The sequence below is a fragment of the Euprymna scolopes genome, chromosome 2, assembly GCF_053919585.1.
Source record: "Euprymna scolopes isolate OS-2025 chromosome 2, ASM5391958v1, whole genome shotgun sequence".
Classification (NCBI taxonomy): Eukaryota; Metazoa; Mollusca; class Cephalopoda; order Sepiida; family Sepiolidae; genus Euprymna; species Euprymna scolopes.
Window position 1 is genome coordinate 195,805,557 of NC_136483.1, and position 23,963 is coordinate 195,829,519.

The following is a 23,963-nucleotide window of genomic DNA, read 5'->3' on the forward strand; positions in this document are numbered from 1 at the left end:
AATATATACGAAATCTGAAAGAATTAAAATATCATATTTAAGCGTACTTTACGACCGAGCTACGCTAGAAAGCTAGCTTAGAAAAATACTTTTGCATTTTTAATAAAAACGCTACAATAATATCAGGCGTCTCCATTCACGCTGAACATCCACAGAATGCCAACATCAATATATGAATGAGTCCGCCGTGGAATTTCCACAGGTCCCGTTAGTTTCTATTATTTGGACTATCTTCATTTCAAATTTCTACATTCACAACGTTTCAGGTTATGTAACATCCGACAAGCTCCACGTACATCCTTTAGAACTTGGTAATATTTATGCCGAACACGGAACTCTCTACGAAACTTCGAGCTAGACCCTTTATTTAATCGACAGAGGTAGATTGTTCTTATTCTGCCAGCCATCAACAAGTAGAAGTTCTATGTTATCATCACAGGTAATAACGATGTAACAGAAGACTGCCATTTAGAACTGATTAACGGACGCTGTTACTCGTTAGGTTACATACTAGATTTCTTTAATTTTAGGTTAAAGAACAAAAATTAGAAATGATTGCATATAAAGTCTTTAAACGTTTTTTTTTTATTACCGCATTTAAAATGTAATTAAAAATAACAGGCAAATTTTTATTAAAAAACAACAATAAAAACAAAAAAAGAATTTTCGTATTCTATTTATGTATATATGTATATTTTTGAATTGTTAGATGTCTGTATTTACCTTTGTGGGTAGATGAGGGGGTTATTCATATAGATTTCTGAAGTGCCATTTTTAAATGTTGCAGGCGTAGAAAAATCCACGGACGGACGACAGCTTAATTTCGAATTTTTGTTAAATTTATATGAATTAACCATTTGTTCTAGTGCTTTTTTTTTGTTTATGATGATTTTTTTAATTTATTAATCTCATCAACAATGCTATTCGGTAATTTCCGTGAAACGAACGAAATTTAGTCGGCACTTTACTGACGAGTAACTAAAAATAGTCCCCCTTCTCATCCATTTCGGCAGGTAGACGAAGCAAGAATTTTTTGTGGCGTTGCACTTTTATTTGAAATATTTTCTTCTTTTCGAAGACAAATTCACTCCAACCGGGAATGAACATTTGAGGTAGGATTTTTAATTCTTAAAAGTTTGTGTTTTCGCATCTTCTTTTAATCTTCCATGTAACTCGAAAAAATCCTTACCAAACAATAGCTCGAAATTACGTAAAATACGTTTGAAGATCTGTGCCATGTTTTCGGATGAAAAGGGAAACGAAACGAAACTTGCGATAAAAACGAAGAGAGATACACAAAGAACTGATTAGCAAAACTAAATTATTCAATAAATTCTAATATTACAATTTATTAAAAAGTAAACCAACACATCACAAAACCGGCTAGAGAAGAAAGCTTTAACTAAATAGAAAAGCATAATTTGTTTTTGCTTTTAGAATCTAATGCGAAGAAGTAGAAGTTTTCTCTGAGAGTAGAAAGAAACGCCGACTACTTAGTACTGTCTTTAGCCGAGAAGCTTACCAATTCCACAGAGTATGCAATCGCACCCTCCCCCAATTAACCTTTTCGACGAGCATACCAGCAACCAGCAGACACAGTCTCTCCTTCTCTTTCGGTTTTCTCCTTTAGTAAACAACGTGTCTACTGCTTCCACCATTACTAATGCTAAAGAATATCGGTAACTTGAAGAAGCGACTTGCTTTTTTTCTTTTAGCCTTTCGTCCAAGAATAGACGCGCGCAATCTAATGATCTATCTTTGCTAACGATTCATTAACTGCGCCGCCATTGTTCGATTCGACCTGGTTAAATGAGTGGCTGGTAAGGTTTGTAAGGACAAAAAGAAGATCAACAGTCGATAGTTTGAAAATCGGTGAGTGGGTGAGTAGCTGAAGAATCGCATGGGGTGAAGAAGAGCTGATGTAAGGGAATGTAGCAGAATACAAACCCAGATGGGGGTGGGGGAGGAGGGAAAAGTATGGAGCTGATATTAGAAACTTCTTCGACTTTCGGCGTGGCTCATTCTGACAAGATATATGGTTGCTTTGTTCGAGAAATCGACTTATACAAACAGTGTAGTCCAAGTTATATCTTGTAAATTGATGTAAATTTATATAAAAAATGACAGCACCTTGTTTTTTTCTGGAATTTCTTAGTGATTCGTAGGGAATTATTTACAGTAAATGGGGGTACCTATGTAGAATACGGATAGTGCAGAAATAATGACGTTATTATTTAGAAACCCATTCTTAATATGGGGAGGGAAGAGTTTACAATTAAATTAAAAAATACGTAAAAATTGAACTTTACTTAAAATTCATACCCCCAAAATAGCACGGCCCAATAATAATAATAATAATAATAATAATAATAATAATAATAATAATAATAGCCAGGCCTTCTTCACTGGTTGAGTGCGAAGAGGACGAACCTTGTGGAGGCTTATTGTCGCTCAAATTCCAGTGAAGACCAATGGTCGCTACCAACGATAAATCAACGGTAAACGCTTGTTGCAACAATGCAAATTAATTTACAAATGGTATCAATAGAGGTGGAGAGTACTGGAAATCAGGGGAGACTTGACACTCGAACTCCAGGGAGCATCATAAGTTGTTCTCAAAGAGGATTCTTGGATGATAGCTTGTGTGAAAACGCCTAGTGAGTGAATAATAATAATGATGATGATCATAATAATAATAATAATAATAATAATAATAATAATAATAATAACAACAACAACACCTTTTGGCAAGTTTAATCGTTTAAACCAAACGGTTAGAAAGTAGATATGGCCGATTAAAATGAAGAAAGAAATAACTCAAAAGTTTATGATGAAAAATTAATAAAAATCAAGGTTAAAATAACGCTTTTCTTTGTTTCTACAGATTATTGCAACTTCCTAACTTTTTTCCTTACTAGAAAATATTACCTTTTTGGTCTCGGTTAATGGAGGAGACATCCTTCATGACTGATACACTTTTTATTTTTGTTACTAACAGAGTGCCCCTTTCTGGGGAGCTGGTTTACCCCTACATTAAAAACTAGCATTGTGTCTAACTTGGCCCTCGTGGGGAGGTAAATAAACAAAAAAAATAAATAAATAAAAAATAATAATAAAAAAGGTAAGACTGAGAGTTAGCTCCCTTTATTTATATCGGCCATATCCTTTCCAGATCGACTTATTTTTGCGTGTTTCTCATGTGCGATTATATTTCTATAATTTACTCCTTTTTAATGTTGTTGTTGTTGTTTTTTTTTTTCTTACTGAAGTTGTTTTAAGTAAAAATGAGTTGTTTGGGAGCAATAAAACTCTAACATCGAATCTCAATTCATTGTGAATAATAAGCGACTATAAATGAAGAAATTAGTTTTTTTTATATAAGTTAATCTGCATGATTGATTAATTTTTTTTATATATATCTATTAAAATGTCTTTGTTTTCCAATTTCTAATAAAGCGAAGTGGTGTAGAGAAGTTATGATTACGAAAAATAATTTTAAAGAAATTTTTAAAAAACTATTAACAAAATATTAAAATGGCTCATATGTTTACGAAGTAACCGGAATGCATTCTGGTGGATCTACTAGTGTAATTTAAGGATTTTTCATAGGATTAAAAAATAAAATGTAATTAATCCGATATAGATTAGTCATAAAATTATTACTTGAATCAAATTGTTTAACACTTATAACTAATTGTTAGGTTAATAGTTTTAATCTATTTATAAACTTATTAGATGTAAATACATATCAAATATTGTATACTGGTTATTCTACCTTTATAATTTCCTTCTGGTGGAGGAAGATTTTAAAACTTATTCATTTATTCATCACATTTTTTGGTGCTTCTACTCAAGTGGGACAAGATTTGTTAGTCGATAAATTTTCAGATCTAAAAAATGGTTTCAATTGATATTTTTGACAATTCTAATAAGTTACAATTGCAACTTCCAAACTATGCAGTTAAAATTACCTGAATATTACTGAATTATTAAACAAAACAACTTTAATCGTGTTAGCAAGTAAAAACATTGCCGCCGTCTTGTTTAAATCAAAACGAAAAATTACCTCCCTTTTGAACTCTCCTGTGTCTTACCAACGTTTTCATCAAATTCTATTTTTATTTTCCTTAATAAATAATTTTCTATCTTATCGATTTTCGTAATTTTTGGATATAATCATCTTAAAAATACGATGAATACTCAAATACCATTGTTTTCATGTGAAATTCAATATTAGGATTTCCGAAATTTCTTCCCAATAGTGTAGAAGCGCCCATTTTTCTTTTTAATTAACAATTTAAAATCTATTTTATGCACTTTTTACTATGTTACAAATGACATGTTACACACATGCGTGATATTTGATGAGATATTTTTTAAATAGAGAACATTTTTCAATTAAAAGACATGTATACACACTCATCCATTTTGGTATTTATATATATATATATATTTGTTGCATAAGTGTTACCCACCCCACACACATTCTGCCACAATATGTGACCTGTCGATAAATAAACACTTTTTTGTCATTGTCATCATTTGTTAAAATCTGTACATCGAACCGAACCGTGCTCGAATAAACAATCACAATTATTGCTATTTTGGGGAATAGTCACATTAATTTATGAGAACCAAAAAAAAAAAAAAATGCCAAGCGAGAAAATAGTTCACAAAACAAAGCACATTGTAACTCTTCGCGCTTTTAAAATAATTATTAAAAATAAAATCTAGGAATTATTCGGCGGAGCTTTTAAATAAAGACCGCATGTTTATTTTTTTTTTCAAGGGAGTCACGACTTATCAAGGCCCGAAGGCCACTCGAGGATGAGGGTTAATGAATATTAGATTGTAGTCAAGTAGTCGTTAATGGCATAGATTGGGTAGAATTTTATTATTTATGGAGACAGCTCAACAAGAATTTGTTTACATTTTATGATTAAAACAAAAGTTATGCTTTAAATACAGGTGATTATTGTCTTTAATTAAAACGTAACATAATTATCGAAAAAAAAAGGGAAAGATTTTGATTATTCACACTGCTCGGACAACTATTCTTATCTTGATTATTTTAGAACGCTTCAGCCGAAATATACACCAGGTGCCTTCAGTAAGTTTCCAGACTTTTTGTACAGTCATTTAAAATTGTCGTAGACTCTTGAAAATTTAGTATGTTATTGCTATATATTTATGAGATAACTGGACAATTTTTATGATTTCAGATTCAAATGAATAGCTACAGCAGGAATTGGAATACACTATATTAAAGCCTGATTATCATAGCGCGTGAATTTCAAAAAATGCAATCTGGGCGCAAGGACAGTTTAGAAAAACGATATGCAATAAAATTTTGTTTTAAACTTGGAAAAATGCAACAGAAACGTATGAAATGCTGCAAAATGCTTTAGGACAATCTTGCATGAATCGAGCATCAGTTTTTGAGTGGCATAAGAGAGTCAAGGAAGGCAAGTCGTCTGTGAGGGATGATGAGAGGTGTGGGAGGAGTATAGAAGTGAGAACATCAGAGTTGATTAGCTGTGAATATTTGAGGTCATTTCAACAAAAATTGCCAAAATTATTGATCTGCGAAATGAAGTCAAAGTTTTTGGAAAATCCTGTATAGAGTTCTCAATTGCATTTCCCTTAGAAATTGAGCATTCTGATCGTTTTACCTACAAAACAACACACTCTCTCTCTCTATCTTTCTCTCTCTCTCTCTCTCTATATATATATATATATATAGAGAGAGAGAGAGAATGGGAGAGAAACAGGGATTGTGTGTGTGTGTGTGTGTGTGTGTGCGCGCGTGCATATGTGTGTGAGAGAGATGCTTATTTTGCTTCAAGATCTACCCATAGTTCAGCCGTTGATTATGACTGGTATTGAAGCACCCATTGTCCCCCAAATCGTCAGAACGGATATCAAAACATCATAAGATTATATATGTATATATTTAAATATGTATGAATAAAAATATCAATACGAAAAATATATCTTTTCTGTATTTATTTCCTATGTGTTGACGTGTAGGAATACAAAAAGTCTTTTGAAAAAAAACAAGAATGTTTTCTTCAAAAGCACACACTTTTCGACCGATCCTTCGATCTTCTTCCGTGTGAATGATAGAACCATGAGTGCAGGACGGACAGGGTTAGCAGCAGGAGGGCACGAGTATAGCCAATAAGGGTAAGATCTATTTGAATATGACCCTTCCAACACTTTTGACTTCGAATTGTCAGCAACTGGTGTGGCCTCTATTCAAAACCAAGTCTTTCATAAAACCTTGAATTGGACACCCATGTATCCCACGAACATCCTCGTATATGTGAACGTACATGCATATACACCCACGCACTACCACTTATGCTTCTTCACGTACCCATACATACACAGGATACGCACACACACACACACACGTTTATAGACGTGCGTACATATACACCTGGAGATTGATAAGCAGATGTAAGTGATAAGCTAAGTGGAATACTAAGTGGAATCTCCTTACCACAAGTTTGGACTTATAGATTTATTATGGTTCTAGGTGTGAGACGGGGTTAAAGGCACGCTGTTGCCTGGATTGTCTACACGCACACAGACACCTACACACACGCGCACACACATATACACACACACGTTTATTTATTTATTTAATACGTTTACTGTAGATTCTAGTGTCTCTCGTTAATTGATATATACACACATATAATGTTAAAAAATAAATAAATAAAATAAAATAACTAAATGAACAAAGAATATTCTTTTTTGTTTTAATTATCATTTACTTAAGTTCTTCCTATTTTTGTTCAAACATATTGAAATATTCGGACTGTTCTTTTTCTTTCTTCTCTCACACACATGCACACTCCTATATACACATATATACTCCTACATGCATACATACATACATACATACATACATACATACATACAAAAAGTGGCAGATTAGGGGAAAATCATTATTTTTAAATTAGAAGCCATCACTAAAATTGGAAGTTCGATATGCCGGTTAGAGAAATCATAGGTTAATAACATTTAATGTTGGAAATAAAACTCAAAGATGTATTGCAATGCTTAAACGAGGAGTTGAATAATAGTAAAAACAAGAACAACAACAACAACAACAACAATAATAATAATAGTAGTAGTATTGTAGTAGTAGTAGTACTACTACTACTACTACTATAATAATAATAATAAAAATAATGGTAATAATAATAATAATAATAATAATAAACTCAATCACCGTATATCTTCAAAGAGGGGTACTATAGTATATAGGTTTGTGAGGGGGAATGAGGAACTCCTCCCTTTCTACACCTGTGCATTTGTATGCGTGCTCGGAAAATGGAATTAAATATGTGTCGAAAATTAAAATATGTGGAAGCTAAAAAAATAAAATAAAATGAAGTAAAAGGCCTTACGGAAACAAAAAAATTCTAGTGGGGAATACTAAACCGTTCTTCCACCGTGCATACTCACTTTGCCCTGTGTCCTGTGAGGAAATGTCTTTGGTTGGTTTAGATTTTATGAAAAGAATACTCATTTAGCAGTCCCAAATCTTTATTGAGACCGAAGATGTGTGTATTAAGTCTTAGGGTGAGTTTCTTTTCATATTGTCTTCTTTTTTCTGTGTCCGAAAGTGGAGGCTGTAAGTATGCATTTCATGTTAGGTACGGGCAAATGAATGCCGATGCTCAAAATGTATAAACATTTTGACCCCTCCCTTTACTTAAAAATTCATCAAAAATCAGGAAATTAACCAATTTTAATGAAATCTTTAGTATTTATTAAATAATAATCGTGGAATATAATAAACTAATTATTTTCATTTATATCTGAGTGGAAATGTATTATTTTGTTTAAACAAAAAATACCTTTACTAAACTTATGGTTTTCAGTAGTAAATAATAAACGCAAGAATTTATTTTTGCTTTTTTTATATAAAGCATCGTAATTTGTAACAATAAAAATAAAATAAAATAATTTTTACAAGGGACATTACGAAAAAAGCCCTAAAGTCCGTATTAATGAATTCGATATAAATCGAAGAAAAATGAATTTCTCAAACTACCGATATTAGCATTGAAGTAAGCATTGTTTATTTAACATTTTCACACTAAAAATTATAATAGCAAAAATATTTCTACTTTTTTTTTTAAATTACAGATTTTGCATAATTTTATATGCAAGATTTTAATAATTTCCTTGCTCGCAAGAATGTGAAACTTTCGGCGTAACATATTTTTTATATAATATTGAACAATAATTTTTAAAAAATAATTTAAAAACAGGAACATAGAAAAAAATTCAATTAAAAAATGGAAAAAATGTATACAAATGTTCAGAATAGGAATGTATGGATGCACGTCTGGGAAAAAGAAAATATCACACCCCTTCCTCCCTTTTAATTACATGACGTCATGTTCACAGTCTATTGACCGCTTGAAATATATTCTGTGTATACAACATTTTAGTTTGTTGCGTTTTGCGAACGGCAAAATCACTCGGTTTTGGGGCTAATTAATGCATGTTTTGCACAAACAATGTGTTTTTTTTTTAATTCAATATCTTAGGACTTTACTAATTATCTTTGAAATAGACCCAGAAAACTAATATTTATCTTTTAAAGGATTTTTACAATGAATTTATTTAGCTTCAAAATTTAACTGAATTGAGTAGCTCGGAGTGAAAACATTTTTCATAACTTTTTTTCATGTGTACAAATATTTTTTTCTTTGGGAAATTAAGTTTAATCTTTAATCTTTCAAATACAATGAAAAAGTAGTCGGAAACCTACAAAAAAATTATGAAAAATCGGCTTTCAAAACTAGGTCCCCTATTTTGTCCGCCCATTTTTGCCCGTACCTACATGTTGTCTATGCTGTGGTCTTGGAGGGTGTAGTGCATTGCTATTGTGTGCTTAATTGTTTGTTTGTGGTTGTTGAATAGTAAGCGGAACTCTTTCGCCTGTTTCCCCCACGTAGTAACCCTTTGTGCATCTGGTGCAATATATTATGTACACTACATTGGGACTATCGCACCTGGGTTTGCTGCATGTTTTGTTTCCTTGTGGTGCGAAAGTGTTGTGTATTTTTGTGGATGTTATTAGTGACCGTAGATTTGGGGTCTGTCTTCTTGCACTGAGTGGAAGCGTGTTGTATATTGTGTTGAGGGCGGGGTCATGCTGCATATATATATATATATATATATATATATATATATATATATATATATATATATATATATATATAGGAAATTTATTACTGTGAGTCCAGAATGAGTTAACAAATTGTTTCAGCTAGAGGAAAATCCTCAAAGAGAGGAAAAAATCCAACTAGCATCGTCAGAATTCTGAATTGATATTTTTCTTTCCATTTCTATATAAAAAATGTTAACTATAATCTATATACTTATATTACTAATTGGGACACCCGACGCTACACGGGATTTCTGACGATGCTAGTTGGATTTTTTCCTCTCTTTGAGGATTTTCCTCTAGCTGAAACAATTTGTTAACTCATTCTGGACTCAGTAATAAATTTCTTATATACTGCTCTGACTACACATTGAGCACTCTAGTCCGGTTTTTTCACCACTGGTAAATACTCCTATGATGTTTTTTGTGTATTGATATTCATATTAACACCCTTTTTTCTATTTATTTAAAAAGAAAATACAACTTTGTTATATATAGGTCATGGAATTGCATTCATCTGCAAAAGATGCTAGGTGAAGGTCGAACGACGCCATTACGAATATGCATGCGTAACGTAGCAGCGATTGGTTCATGTCTTAATTTTTAGCCTTGCAGCAAACATGTTTTCATAGCTTAGGCATTAACGTCAAAGGAAAAAGCAAATCTAAACGTTTTGATTTCGATTCTCGGTGGTGGCGCAGGACTTATTTTTTTATTTATTTTTTTTAAAAATCATTACTTTATATTAAAAGAAAAGTCACAATTATTTCAATGGAATTTATCTACTTTAGCTAGAAGGAAATATATACCGAATTATAGAATTCCTTCTGCTTCTCCGCTCTCTTTTCTCACTCGTTCGCGACGACAAAGTAAAAAAAAAAATTTTTATTGTTTTTTCAAAGTCCAGCACGCATCATCGCCCAAGCGAATTGATATTTTTCTTTCCATTTCTATATAAAAAATATTAACCTTTATCTATATATTTATATTACTAACTGGGAGACCCGACGCTACACGGGATTCAATGAGGATCAACGAATGTTCCACACTTCCAACACTTTTATTGTCACCGAAATTGCTAAAATCGCCCACTTTTTAATCAAATCAATCGATTGCTTGCTCTAGTCGGCGAGCAATCGCGGTGCAACGGGGGCACGTCCCACATTCCTCTCTATAGGGACTTAGTCTACAATATAATGTAGTATGCATTGCACTGTAAAGAACCTATTTTGATTTTATGAAATTATTTTATATAGTGACTTGAATTCAAGATAAAAATTAAGAAGTCAAGTTAATTGTGCTTTAAACAGAAACATTCGTTTTGAACATGCTCTTGTTTTACATGTTATCAACAAACCTATTGTTGGTTTTATACGCCTGGAACTTTTGCTTGTGTGGTAATAAAACTTCTCAAATGCACTTGTAATGTTAGGCTGTGTAAAACTATTAACTTTAGTCAAAATCAATTATACATCCATGGTTACGCCGATTAAAAATAATAACTTTGTGGGTATTTGTTGTATATTTTTCAAGTTTTAGCTAAACACACACACATACGTTAGCCCTTTTGTATAATAGCTGAATAAATGCGAACGTTAGAAGTTTGTGAATGAAATGTCTATTATTTAAAATTTTGATTTCAAGTACTGAACTTTTGTGAATCGATATTATTTGATAAAACAACAACGTTTACATTGTTTAATAATTATAAACGTTTCCCGAAACCGTAATAGTTTCGATGGTGAACGGGAGAGGGTGATGGTCAAAAAAGTTTAGCAATAAATTGTTTGTTCATAACGATGTTTACGATATTATATCCTCCTTACCGGAAGAGGTCTATTGTTCGATTGTAAAGCGATTAAAAAAATATAAGCAATTTAACAGAACGATTTGTATCTGAATTTGATCTGTCATTATCTGCTGGTGTCTAGTAGACGCAGATAAAAGCGCAGAAGTATATATCATGTTCGTTGCATTTTGAAATTGCTGTCTTCGACTTGCCAGACTACAAGAACCGTGTTTTACATAGAGCACTTGCTATTCTGAAACGGTCACCAATGTAAGTACATCATGACATAGTAATACTATATAAGGATCCAGAAGTTGAAACCTATCATTCTCTAGTCAAGCACAAACTCGACCTATTTTAGAGGTACGCGTGAAGTAAGACTTTATTCTCGACTAGTGGAATAATAGAAAGTCTATTGTCAGCTGTATTTTCGATTCGCCCTGCACTTTTAGTACGTTGTTTCCTAACCAAGAATTCGATTTCAGACGAATTTTCAATTTTTAACTCGTGTTCTTTATCTTTATTTGCAGATGTGGCGATACGTTGCTACTAATGATGATGCATCCAACGAGTTTTTCGGTAAATATTCTTTTGATAGATCAGAAGGCGATGAAGATGAGGAAGACGAGTGGGAGGAGGTAGAAGAAGACGGAGAGAGCTATGACGAAGACAGCGAATACGACGAAGAAAACGAATCTCGGACTTTAGAAGGATGGGCAGCAATTCCCGATATTATTCTTGAAGATATCTTTGCGATTTTGACACCGAAACATCGTCATCAGTCTTCGATGGTATGCAGTCGTTGGTACAACATGTTTTATTCCCCAAGGGTAAATTTCTTCACAGTTTTAACTTTCATTTTCATTGTATTTACTTTTCTTTTAAATCTAAATTGAAGATTTTTTAAAATTGAATTTTAGTTCAAATTTTTATCGATGAAATAATGTAATAGAATATGTGCAGATTAAATATATCTTCCGTTCACTTACTCTCTCTCTCTCTCTCTCTCTCTCTCTCTCTCTCTATATATATATATATATATATATATATATATATATATATATTTATTTATTTATTTAGTATGTTATTTTGAGGGTAAACAGTTACATATAGTCGCTACAAATAGCCATCTGTTTCAGTCAAAGAGACGTCCTCAGGCGACCCAGAACCTCTCGGCGCCAAAATGAAAAATAAGAAAGATTGGAAAGAAATTCTTTTTCTTTTTTCTTTCTCTTTTTCTTTTCCTTTTTTCTTTTTTCTTTTTCTTGTTTTTTTTTCTTTTTCAATTTCTTTCCAATCTTTCCCATTTTTCTTTTTTGCGTCAAGAGGTTTTGGGTCGTCTGAGGAAGTCTCTTTGACTGAAACAGATGGCTATTTGTAGCGATCATATGTAATTGTTTACCCCCAAAGAAAAAAATATTTTGCTTTTTTTATTGAGCACTATCAAACAACTTCGTTGTCTTCATTAGTCCTGATCTTTGAACACCTCAAACCTGAACCTATATATATATATATATATATATATATATATAAAATTTAAAACAAAAAAAATAAATATGGGTATATATAAATTTATTGTCAGTTTAATAAGGAAAATACATACAAAAAGAGTGATTATAAACGCTCTTTATACTTAAGCATTTAAGAAGTCTAATGCTTCTCGTTTTATTTAATATATGCGTATATTTTATTTAATCTCTATTCTTTTATTTACTATGCCATATTATATTTCCCATTATCATATTTCTATTTTAACACTTAAATTCGTTTTCTATAATTCTATAAAAAAGAACACGCATTCTCCCCTTTTTATTCACTCTATCGCTTCCCTCTAACCTCAAAACCCAAATTTTTTTGTTGTTTTTTCATCATCCTTTATGTTCTATATTTCCTTTATCTTCTATCTATTTCATTTTAAATTTCCAATCCTAATGTATCCTAAGTTAGATGCTACATTTCCCTATATCTGTAATATAGCTATCTTCTTGTCTTCTGACGAGAAGCATTAGGCTTCGAAATGTCTAGGTATAAAGAGCTTGTGTAACCTGTCTTTCTATATAATGTTTTTCCTTACCAAACCTTTACTAAAACGACGAATAAATCCATGCCAATAAGTGAAAGGGAAATGAAGATAGAAATCTCTTTAGGCCATAGCATTTCAAAGCTAAATGCTTCTCGTTTGCAGAGGAGAAAAATCAACATTATACAAGCATATATATATATATATATATATATATATATATATATACTGTGGGGTGTTGCGATATGCTGAAAAGAAAAGTACTTGATCGCAAATGTAAGAACGAAAATGCAGGTTATTTAAAAACTATAAGTTACATATTTCAGAGTTTTAACAAAATTGCCCCTGACGATGATCATTGATCGGAAACGTTAAAGGAAATTGCCTGACAAAACATCAGTCGACAATCTAATACACAACTTACCAACTGAAACGAGAAAAAACTGCTCGGAAGATTGAGAAAATCCACAGAAAAATAAAGAAAAAAGAAAACTCTGTCGTATTTAATTAAACGTAATTAAACGTGCCTTGATGACGACTTATTTCCAATATATATATATATATATATATATATATATATATATATATATATATATATATATGAGAGAGAGAGAGGTGAGTGTAAGAAAACTATTACAATGCAAAGTTGATGGGCAAGGAGGTGACTCTACAGGCAAGGTATATTATCCAATGTTATTAGTCGTATGTATCCCGTCACATTAGTAGAAATTTCAAATGTGGGTACACGTATGTGGGTGTATATTTGTACGCGCATGTGTGTATATATATGTGTGTATATATATGTGTGTATATATATGCTTAGATTTTAAACCATTATATCGTCTTGATTTCATTTTCTGCGACGCATAGTCTCCAACCGTCGATCGCAATAAATAAATAAAAAATAAACAAAACACCAGTCAATTACCGATACAGATGAATCAGCTACTAAATATATATTATTGACTACGAACAATAAAATAAATAAGCAAACTGTTAATAATGATATAAATAAGAATAATATATATATATATATGTGTGTATATATATATATATATATATATATTATATGGAAAAATGCGCGCATAAAAAGTAATATTCTTAAGATTTTATTAAACCTGGAAAAGTAAAGAACAAGATATTCTAGTAAAGTAAAAAATAAGAATTTTTAGACTTAAAATATTGCAGCTAAAAATAAAATTTGAATATTGATAAATATTTTATTTATTATTTGCATATGTTGTTGTTTATTGTTGAGTTAGAAAGGGTGTCAGTCGCTGGATTGAACTTATTTCCCCCTATTATTTGCATATATTTATGTAGTGAAAATTGTTTTAATAAAATTAATTCATTAGTTAGTTAGTAGATGGAATTAATAATTTTATAATTTACATAAAAATGAATTAAATGATCCTAATTATGATATAATAAAATTATTAATTTTTATGTAAATTATAAAATTCAAATTTTATTTTTAGCTGCAATATTTTAAGTCTAAAAATTCTTATTTTTTACTTTACTAGAATATCTTGTTCTTTACTTTTCCAGGTTTAATAAAATCTTAAGAATATTACTTTTTATGCGCGCATTTTTCCATATAATTCATGATTTTTCCAGGCATTGCTATTGTATTAGTATATAAATTTATAATATTTATTAATCATTGTCAAAAAAAATTAGCTCTCAAACACACATTTATGCAATATTTATCATTCAATCACAGTAGTTCCGAGCCAGGGTCTCTACCGAGACTGCGGTTCATGAATTCGTGATGTGTAAAGAGCGTAAACTAACAAAAAAGAAGATGGCACTCGGTGTCTTTTTAGATATCGTTGGAGCTTTTGACAACATACCCTTCAGTAGTATGTTCAAGTCGCTACGAGAGCTCAATGTGCCACCAGTACTCATCCGATGGATTGAGTATATGGTGAGGCACAGAACAGTTCAAGTAGAACTACTGAGGGCAACTGTTAAAAGGGAAGTAGTTAAATGAAACCCCCAAAGTGGGATTTTATCACCTTTACTATGGAACTGTATGCTGAATCCTCTTTTAAAGGAGTTTAAAAATAGGAATATTTATGCCTAGGCTGATGCTGATGACATCGCAGTGGTGCTGGTCGCGGGTTCAAAAGCATCATTGGTCAGACGCATTGCCAAAATGGCATTAAATATTCCTAATAAATGGTCTAATCGAAATGAATTAGAATTCAGTAGCCGTAAAACAGAAATGGTCTTGTTTACATATAAAAGGAATTGCCAACTTGGTGACCTTTTTCTGAGTGGACAGAAATTGAAACTTTCGCAGGAGGCAAGGCGGTTAGGGGTAATGACTACATTTTTCATCAAATGTGATAACGAAAAATTTGAGTTCATTCAAAGAATATGTATATCAGAGAATTCAGTAATATTTTTAATCGATAAATTCACCATTTTTCGCTATAAAAGCATAAGGAGAGTTAAAAAAATTAGTTATTAAAAAAAAGTTCGGTTATAAAAAAACCGATACACGGGATTGAACCTAAAATCTTTCCACCAACCCCCGGTACTCTAACCGTTACGCTAACATGTCATATTGGCAAAATCGCAGTAAAAAATATTTATATACAAAAAAAGTTATGCAAAATAAAAAAAAAAGCGTTAGTCACTTATGTACTTACTCTCCTGTTTGTGAACCCACATATTTTGTTGTAACTTTGTTTCTACTGAACCAATTTTCGAGATTTTTTTTCAAAATGTATCTAATGAGGTGTTCTATCCAACTATATAACCTGTTTGAAATTTGGTTGCGAACGGAATTAGTGGTGGGGGTTTGAATGTGTCTCGATTCATTCAATTTCGGACTTAAGCATATATTCAACCACTACCGTGGTTGAATTATATATATATATATATATATATATATATATATATATATATATATATATATATATATATATATACAGATATATATATATATACAGATATATATATATATACAGATATATATATATATACAGATATATATATATATATATATATATATATATATATATATATATATATATATATATATATATATATAGTTATATAAGCGAGATAAGACACTGATAGAATTCAGATGAAAAATCCTGATGGATATTACTTGAAGTAATACTTTCAAGGTGATCCTAGCCAAAAAGGAAAAGCTCAATATTTAAGAATAGAGCAATATATAAGTTTCGTAGTTCAATTTTAAATTCTCAAAAAACAACATATAGAGACATATATTCGATTTAAGAATTTATTGTTTGACAAAAGGAATATATAGAAGGGGTTATTTTAATTTCCTTAATCCATGGATTTTCAACAATGGCTTATATTATCAGAAACATTATATATATATATATATATATATATATATGTATATATATATATATATATATATATATATATATATATATATATATAATCAAGTTATTGGTATTCAAGACTGAAAACTCGTGAATTTAACAAGGTTATTTAGCGTACTCAGTAAATAAGAGCAAAATTTATTTTTATTGATATAGACAAATTTACATGGTCTCGACACTAGACATGTAAATTTATCTATATCAATAATATATATATATATATATATATATATATATATATATATATATATATCGTAAATGGACATAGAAAAAACACTAGCAATGATTAAGAAAATTTACTTATGCGAATATTAAAAAAGTTCATGAAAGTATATGCATATACTAATAATGATATTTATATATATATATATATATATATATATATATATATATATATATATCTGTGTGCATCTGTGGATGCATTTTGCGGATTTCATTTTCTGCGCGACTAGCAAATTAGCATTGCAAATAATAATAATAATAATAATAATAATAATAATAATAATAATAATAACAATAATAATCGTAAAACAAAACAAAAATAAATAATAATCAGTATATAAACAACATAAAATAAGATAGAGAAATAAAATTAACTAACGCTTTCAAATTTTTATTTGTAAATAAATAAATTTATTTCATTTACTGCTGAGATATTTCCTGCATCATTATTCATACTTGCGTTCTTAAGATTTGAAACATTTGAGAAAGAGGATTTAGAAAGTTAGAAAAAAAGCAATCAAGATGCTTGGTTGTAGGTTCTACAAGTGTCTATTAAGGGTACCCGGGATTTATCCCTCTGACAAGAAATAAATACAAATAAAAAGAAGCTGTATTTTCTCTTAAATATAACATGACTGTAATTTAGTTCGATTCAACTAGTCGGAAACAATAACCGGTAATACAGACTGTTACAACGAACTTCCCTTTTATCAGAAAGACAAAGTGACGTGACAAATCACGCTGGCAATTGAGAAAAAAAATAACAAATTGGCAATTAGAAATTGTTTAGTAATAAACATCAAACGCCAAGGAAAATCTAACAATAAACAAATTTGATCTTAAAGACAAATAAAATTACTAAAAATAATGACAAATTTTATGCTTGGAAACTAAATGGTGTTACAATTTAGGAATAAGTTAAAAACAATGTAACAAATTCAAATACCGGATTTTCGCTTCCATTTTGAGAAAATAGTCATGAAAACTAAAGGTTTTCAAAAGATAAGGAGATATCTCACTTTGGCAAAAATATCTATGGAAGTAAATAAATTTTGTTAGTGGTTAAATAATAAACAAAATTTTCTAATTTTTCTTCACCTAAAACAAAGTTTTTTATACTTATCAAAGGAAATACTATTTAATTTTGTAGCATTTAATACTACCGTCCATATTTTGTTCAATTTTACCAACCGACCAAAGCGACACTCACTCAAGGCAGCTGAACCAACTTCCTTCCAAGGAGAAAGTTTCACGAGAGTATGAAAATCACAAGCAATCTTCTATATCCCTATCAAGGGAGATGATGGCGTTAGGTTTTTGAAACTTTTGCAGATAGGTGTCGACGTCCCGTTATATACAGCGCCTAGTACTCCTAAATTGGTCCCCCATATGGTATTGACAAGGTTCAACGTAGCTTAACTTTGGTGCTCTAATGAGAAATGGTGTGTCAACGTGATGATGCCGTATACAATCCTACAGACTTGAAATTATTTTCTAAGAACTCAAACATTGCCTTGGATATGTGTGTGGTTTTTGGCTTGAGCCGCATATCAAGAACAGAGCGTGATGTACAAATATACTTCAAACACGATTGCATCAGGGAAATCGTTTACAAAGATCGGAAATAACTGAGATTCGAGTATCGTCTCATGACGCACACTTGGATTAATGTGATATTATTTGAATGTACGGCCATCCAGAAAGACCTGGATCTTTCTTTTACTTTAGGATGTGGTTGTATTGACTATTCGTTTAAGAATACCGTACGGATTAATTTTTATGAAAAGAGTTTCGTACCATACCTTGTCAAAGACTTTGGATATATCAAGCGCTACCGTTTAGCTTTCCCTACCTTATCCAATATATGGTATATGCGTTCAGGGATAAAGTTAGGATACCTGCAGTAGAATGAGATTTCCTAAATGAATACTATAACTCGGAGAAAACTGCTTAACAATTTCGAAGTGATGGAGTATTGCTAGATTGAATAATGATTTCATATTTTAGAAAAGAGCTGGAAAACATAAAATAATTTTGCAGGTCATTTCTTCTACGAAAGTTCTTGAAAACTGTTACTATAAAAGTAATTTTCCAGCTAAATTTTTCTGCTTTATCATAGGTGTATTATATTGGGATTGTTCTGATTAATGTTCTAATCTTGGCTGTTATTCTCACGAAGTTTCAGCCGATGTAACCCTCGACTTTCTTCAGGTATATATTAACAATGTCTCTTATTGGTGAATATTAAAAGGAATGTTTTTATTCTTTTTTTTCCAACACACCATAATCATTAGAATTCACAATGTGTGATACATTCATAAAATATCGAATCATTTCCGTTTATGTATTGATTTGCCATAGTGTTTCTGAATTTTTCGCATTAAAAGATGAGAAAAATAATCCGAACAATCCAATATCTATAAAAGTGAAAAGGTGTGTGTGTGTGTGAGAGAAAGGACACTTCTCAACCTATATACTCAATGAATTTTTGATCGACAGACTTGAAATTAGGTATATAAAATATTCAGACACGTGGTAAAATTTTAATCGGTTTTCATCCGGAAAAAGGACTGCTAAGGCGTCAATATTGAAAAAATTCTACGTGGGGGGAGCCATCGGATTTTTACAAGCTTGTTAACTATTTCAAAAATTCGCATGCGTGAATCATTCATATGGCAGATTTTTTATGTTAAGAATAAGTAGGTTTTAAAACGCTTTTTAAAGATGTGTCAAGCTGGCCAAATGGTTATCGTACTTGACTCGCTGTCTGTATGTTTTGATATCGATCTCAGCTCGAGTATTTCTTTTTACTTACAAGAAGTGAACTATTTAGAAAAAAAACATGATACTCGCATGCACATGTCTCAGTTTCTGTGTTTATTAAAATATCATATTTATGCGTATTTTATGATTAGGTAATACATATAATTAATCCTCATCTAAATGAAAATTCAGAAACATTATAGCCAATCGGTACGGACCCGACTACATGAAGATGACTCGATGCTGTTTCTGTTTAATAAACACAAAACCGAGAATGGATGAAATTTTATTCAACCAAATTCAATAGAAAATGACTAAAAGTCAAAGAAAACCATATTTCCACACAGTGAATACATCGTATGATTAGAATCTAATCGACTACTAAGAATTAATTTTTATTCCTTCGCACATAGGTGTAAAAGGACCGAATATAAGTGTATAACCTAACTTCAACGGTCCTGGATATGACCTAAAACTATACCCAGGCCTTGGGGAGTGTGCAGCCACCCTTTAATTGCCATTGCTCCCAGGTCCACTCTGACCCGGAGTGATAGTACCTGTTAGGGTCCCAACTATGGGTTAAATAGAATCCGATTTTAAAAACAAATATACTCCATTAAAAATCGTTCCTCAAAATAACTAGATTCGGCATTAAATAACCTGAAAAGGGTTGATATGCCGTAAAACAAAAACAACCAACCAACCTAAATTCAACAGTTTATTAATCCCTTTATCACTCCAGAATACGTGTTTTGTTTTATTATTGATTTTTCTTATCTATTTACCGCTGAATAGATATAAAAATGCGTGAACAAAGATTTCTCGTGCAATCTGTTTCCCAATTTAAAATAATAAAATTATTGTAAAAATATTAAGAATAGTGTTGAAATGAAAAAACAATCCAAAATTATTAGACTAAAATTAAAATTGAATTGTTCACTGCTTTTTCGCAATTGTTTGTTATCAGACAAAATAAAATTGCACACAATTCTGCATTGAATTTTTTTTCTTTGTTATTTTTCTCTCAGATTTTTATGGAAATCGCTCCAGACAAGATATAAAGTCAATTGATGTAAGGATCTAAAAATACTACTTCAAGGTGAAAAACATTCAAACGATAAGTGTTAGATGAAATAGATTCTGACTCAGAAAACAACAATTCTCACTTTGTCCTGGAATGTGAGGCCTAAAGGAAAAAGTAAAGGAAATTTATTGTTGACTTATAGTATTATTACAAAGAGAGAAATTATATTTTTTATTTTTTTTTGCTCCTTTCGATTTCCTCTGATAACATGTTATTTAATTTAGATTTCTAACACGTGCACTATATCGGTGCATAACAACTATATTGAGGACAGTTGTTTAAATCCAAATAATATTAACGCAAGCTGTCGATCGTTTCTACATAAATGTTACATGGTGTTCAAAAAGCTAAAAAAATGTCCAAACAAAAGCTAAAAAGAGTCAAACAAAAGCTAAAAAATTTTTTTAAAAAGCTAAAAAAATTAATCAAAAACTAGAAAATGGTTAAACAAAAGCTAAAAATGGTCAAACAAAAGCTAAAAGAATAAAACAAAAACTAAAAAGAGTCAAACAAAAGCTAAAAAAATAAATCAAAAGCTACAAAATTGTCAAGCAAAAGCTAAAAAGGGTAAAACAAAATTTTAAAATGGTTAAATAAAAGCTAAAAATAAATAAACAACAGCTAAAAAAATAAACAAAAACTAAGAAAAGGCCCAACAAAAGAAGAGATTCCTTTGGGAGTGCATATGAGAATAAATATTTTTGCTTCTTTTTCTAGAACAATTTTACTCTCATCCACATTGACTAATATTATTGTATTATGTGACGTGGTTCATCTTTTGGCTTTTCCTTACGTCAGTTGATCTCCTTTGTGTCCAGTAGTGCTGTCTTTTTCTCCTGGCGACTATTTTACTTAGTAAGAGCTTTGTCTAATGTCTTAGTCGTTGATGGTTTATTGATGCTCATCTTGCTGTGACGAGTTTTATTATGTAGCTATAATTTTTTTTTTCTTATTAGTGAATATAAATACATAAAATTTGATTTTGCTTTGATTTTTCTTTTTTCTTTTAGGTGTGGGAACGTTTTACCTTGTTGGACCGTTCGTTCACACGGAAGAAATTCAACTTGTATTTGGGATACCAATACGAAAGCGACCCACGCAAGATTCAACTCTGCTTGTCGCGTGTCGGTTCGTTCTTTAAGACCATAGTCATTCCACCAATGAAGGACTACTACAATCTGTATGAGTTTCTGCGAATCCTCGGTTATTTTCTCTCCTTTTTCGATCGGAATCCAATGCCACATTTGCATACGTTTCGCCTCTCGTTTCACTGCGAGTTCTGGGATCAACACGGCCTCACCATCCACGGTACGGGTGGTGACATCTGGGACAAAATTCAAAAAGTTATCAATAATATGAAGCAGCTCAAAGAACTGCAGCTGTCCGACCTGTTGCTAGAGGTGAAGGATGCTCCAAATCTTCTAAATGCCGCCTATGCGTCAAGTGACGCATCTCTACGCGTGTTGTCACTTAGAAACTGCACTATTGAGCCATTCCCGCTGACACAGATTGCACAGTTTTCTGCTCTTCAAAAGCTCGTCATCTCCCCAATCAGCCTAGACGACGAAACTGTTCTTCTGTTCGGCGGCACTCAATTGACGGAAATCCAAATTGTCCAGGATCATCTGACCTGTTCCTGTTTGCCTGTCTCTGCAGAGGCATGGCGTTTCCTTAAAGAAATGATCCCCTATGTGAGAATAATTCTACGTGCCACTGGACGATTCAAGGGGGAGATCTTACTACAACCGAATGCGCCTGTGTATTCGGTAATTTATGATAATCCGTACAGCCAACTGAAGCCGTCCATAGCGATTCAAATATCTGAAATGTATGGTGAACAACTGGAGATTTTCGCACAAACAAAACTGCCGCGGGTTCATGGTTCTCGCTCATTTCCTGAACGGGCAGACACCAACCTCCTTCTTTTAGTGAAAAACTCCCCTCGACTTCACACACTAATCATTCGACAGAGACTCTCAACCGCCACAATCCTCATTCTCTTACGTGAAAGTAAGAATCTGAAAAAGCTTTATGTGCGGCAAAATGCCATTCTGAAGAAATTCGACTGGCCTCGCTCGCCTGAATGGTCGGCTGATTATTACCGTTGGTTAAAAAGGACATCTTACTCGTGGACAGGTTTTGTCAAGCACGTTTCCACGGTTTTAGGTTACACGTGGCGCCCACTTATTGACAAAGAATTCCGGTTTTTAACTTTAACGTAATTGATATATTTAGGTATCACCAAATCATATGCATACCACAATACAAAGCAAAAAGGAGAATGATACTTTGTTTTTAAATATTTACGAGAAAATCTAATAACGATCCGTTTTGAATGACAATTTAAGCATTTAATCATTAATAAAAAAAAATTATACTTATGTCTTTTTACTTAAAATATTGTAAGGAAACGAATTATCTTATTTAAATCCCTCTCTATTCAAAGCTGCACAAATAAACATTTTGATAAAAAAAAACATATCAATTTCATACAAGGTTATGAAGACAAATTCCTGCGGATTTATTCCATTAAAAGGTTGTGTAATTTCACAACGAAACGCACCGAAAATTTGTTTTAAACTTTATTAAAAAATTCAATAAAATATTTTATTGTAAAGTTAGAGTTAATAGAAAATTTATCAAGAACGATTTTTTTTCTTGTTTTATTTTGAAATTGCTTTTATTTGTGCCAACTCACAACCGTTATGTGGTATTAATATAAACATTTTGTAATGTTTTGTGTGCCGTTTTTATTAACCCACCCATTGAAATATTGTAAGTAGTCGACGCAATGGTTAGCGGTGTCCATTTGTAGTGATGGAAGTAAGAAAGAAATGTTGATCCTTTTCGTTTTGCTTTTTGTAGCTGCAATAATATAAGAAACTTCTTCCTAGTATAGCATGACTTAGCAAGGAGCAGAGGTCACTGGAGTATAAATGTAAATTAAATTGTCGGTTGGCGATGGAAAACATCTTGTCAGGATCGGAAACGATGGGTGAAAATGATTGAGTAAAATGTACAACAATAATTCCATTATTTGCTCTAGGTAAATTATTTTTGGTATTGCGTTATTTATTTTTTAAAATTAGGTTCTAGATGACTGCGTCTTCTAGGCCATCTAAGATCTGTTCGTGTCGAAGTCGAACGTCCATGAGAGGAGAGTTCTATCTGTCTTATTTGCCCCGCTGACGTTCTGTCATGGCACAGCTTCCTATACATGTTAACTTAAACTAAATCAACCTCTAATAGAAACAGCTTTTCATCTCAATAATCTAAGCAAGAGCCGATGATGTGTAAGAAACCAAAAATATTTCCTGCTTAAAAGGTTATTCATTATTGCTCAGATGCTCAGAGTGGTTTTGTTAGCAAATAAAACACATGGATCCACTGAACACTTTTAAACGGTGAAAGATGTTAAAATCAGGCAAAAATGTAAAAGATGAAAAAATACGATGAATTTGATGCATTCAAATAAGCTCAGTTCTAGAAGAAAAAATAACATTGGAAAATGATGTTTGAAA

At 31.6% G+C, this 23,963-nt stretch overlaps 1 protein-coding gene across 3 annotated transcripts in view; it reads left to right on the top strand.

Moving 5' to 3' along the window:
* LOC145301289 (uncharacterized) overlaps positions 1 to 23,093 on the top strand; it is a 539,758-nt gene extending 516,665 nt beyond the window's left edge. Inside the window, exons 1-3 of one of the 3 annotated variants that reach the window (XM_080144563.1) lie at positions 814 to 1,112; positions 11,516 to 11,815; positions 21,453 to 23,093. In XM_080144563.1, coding sequence (XP_080000689.1) covers positions 11,516 to 11,815; positions 21,453 to 22,664 — 1,512 coding nt within the window. In that variant the 5' untranslated portion in view covers positions 814 to 1,112 and the 3' untranslated portion in view covers positions 22,665 to 23,093. Of the gene's footprint in view, positions 1 to 813; positions 1,113 to 1,773; positions 1,873 to 11,515; positions 11,816 to 21,452 lie in introns of those variants that run through there. The other 2 variants (XM_080144565.1, XM_080144564.1) reach the window with 2 other exon arrangements.
* The last annotated feature ends 870 nt before the right edge of the window (positions 23,094 to 23,963 follow it).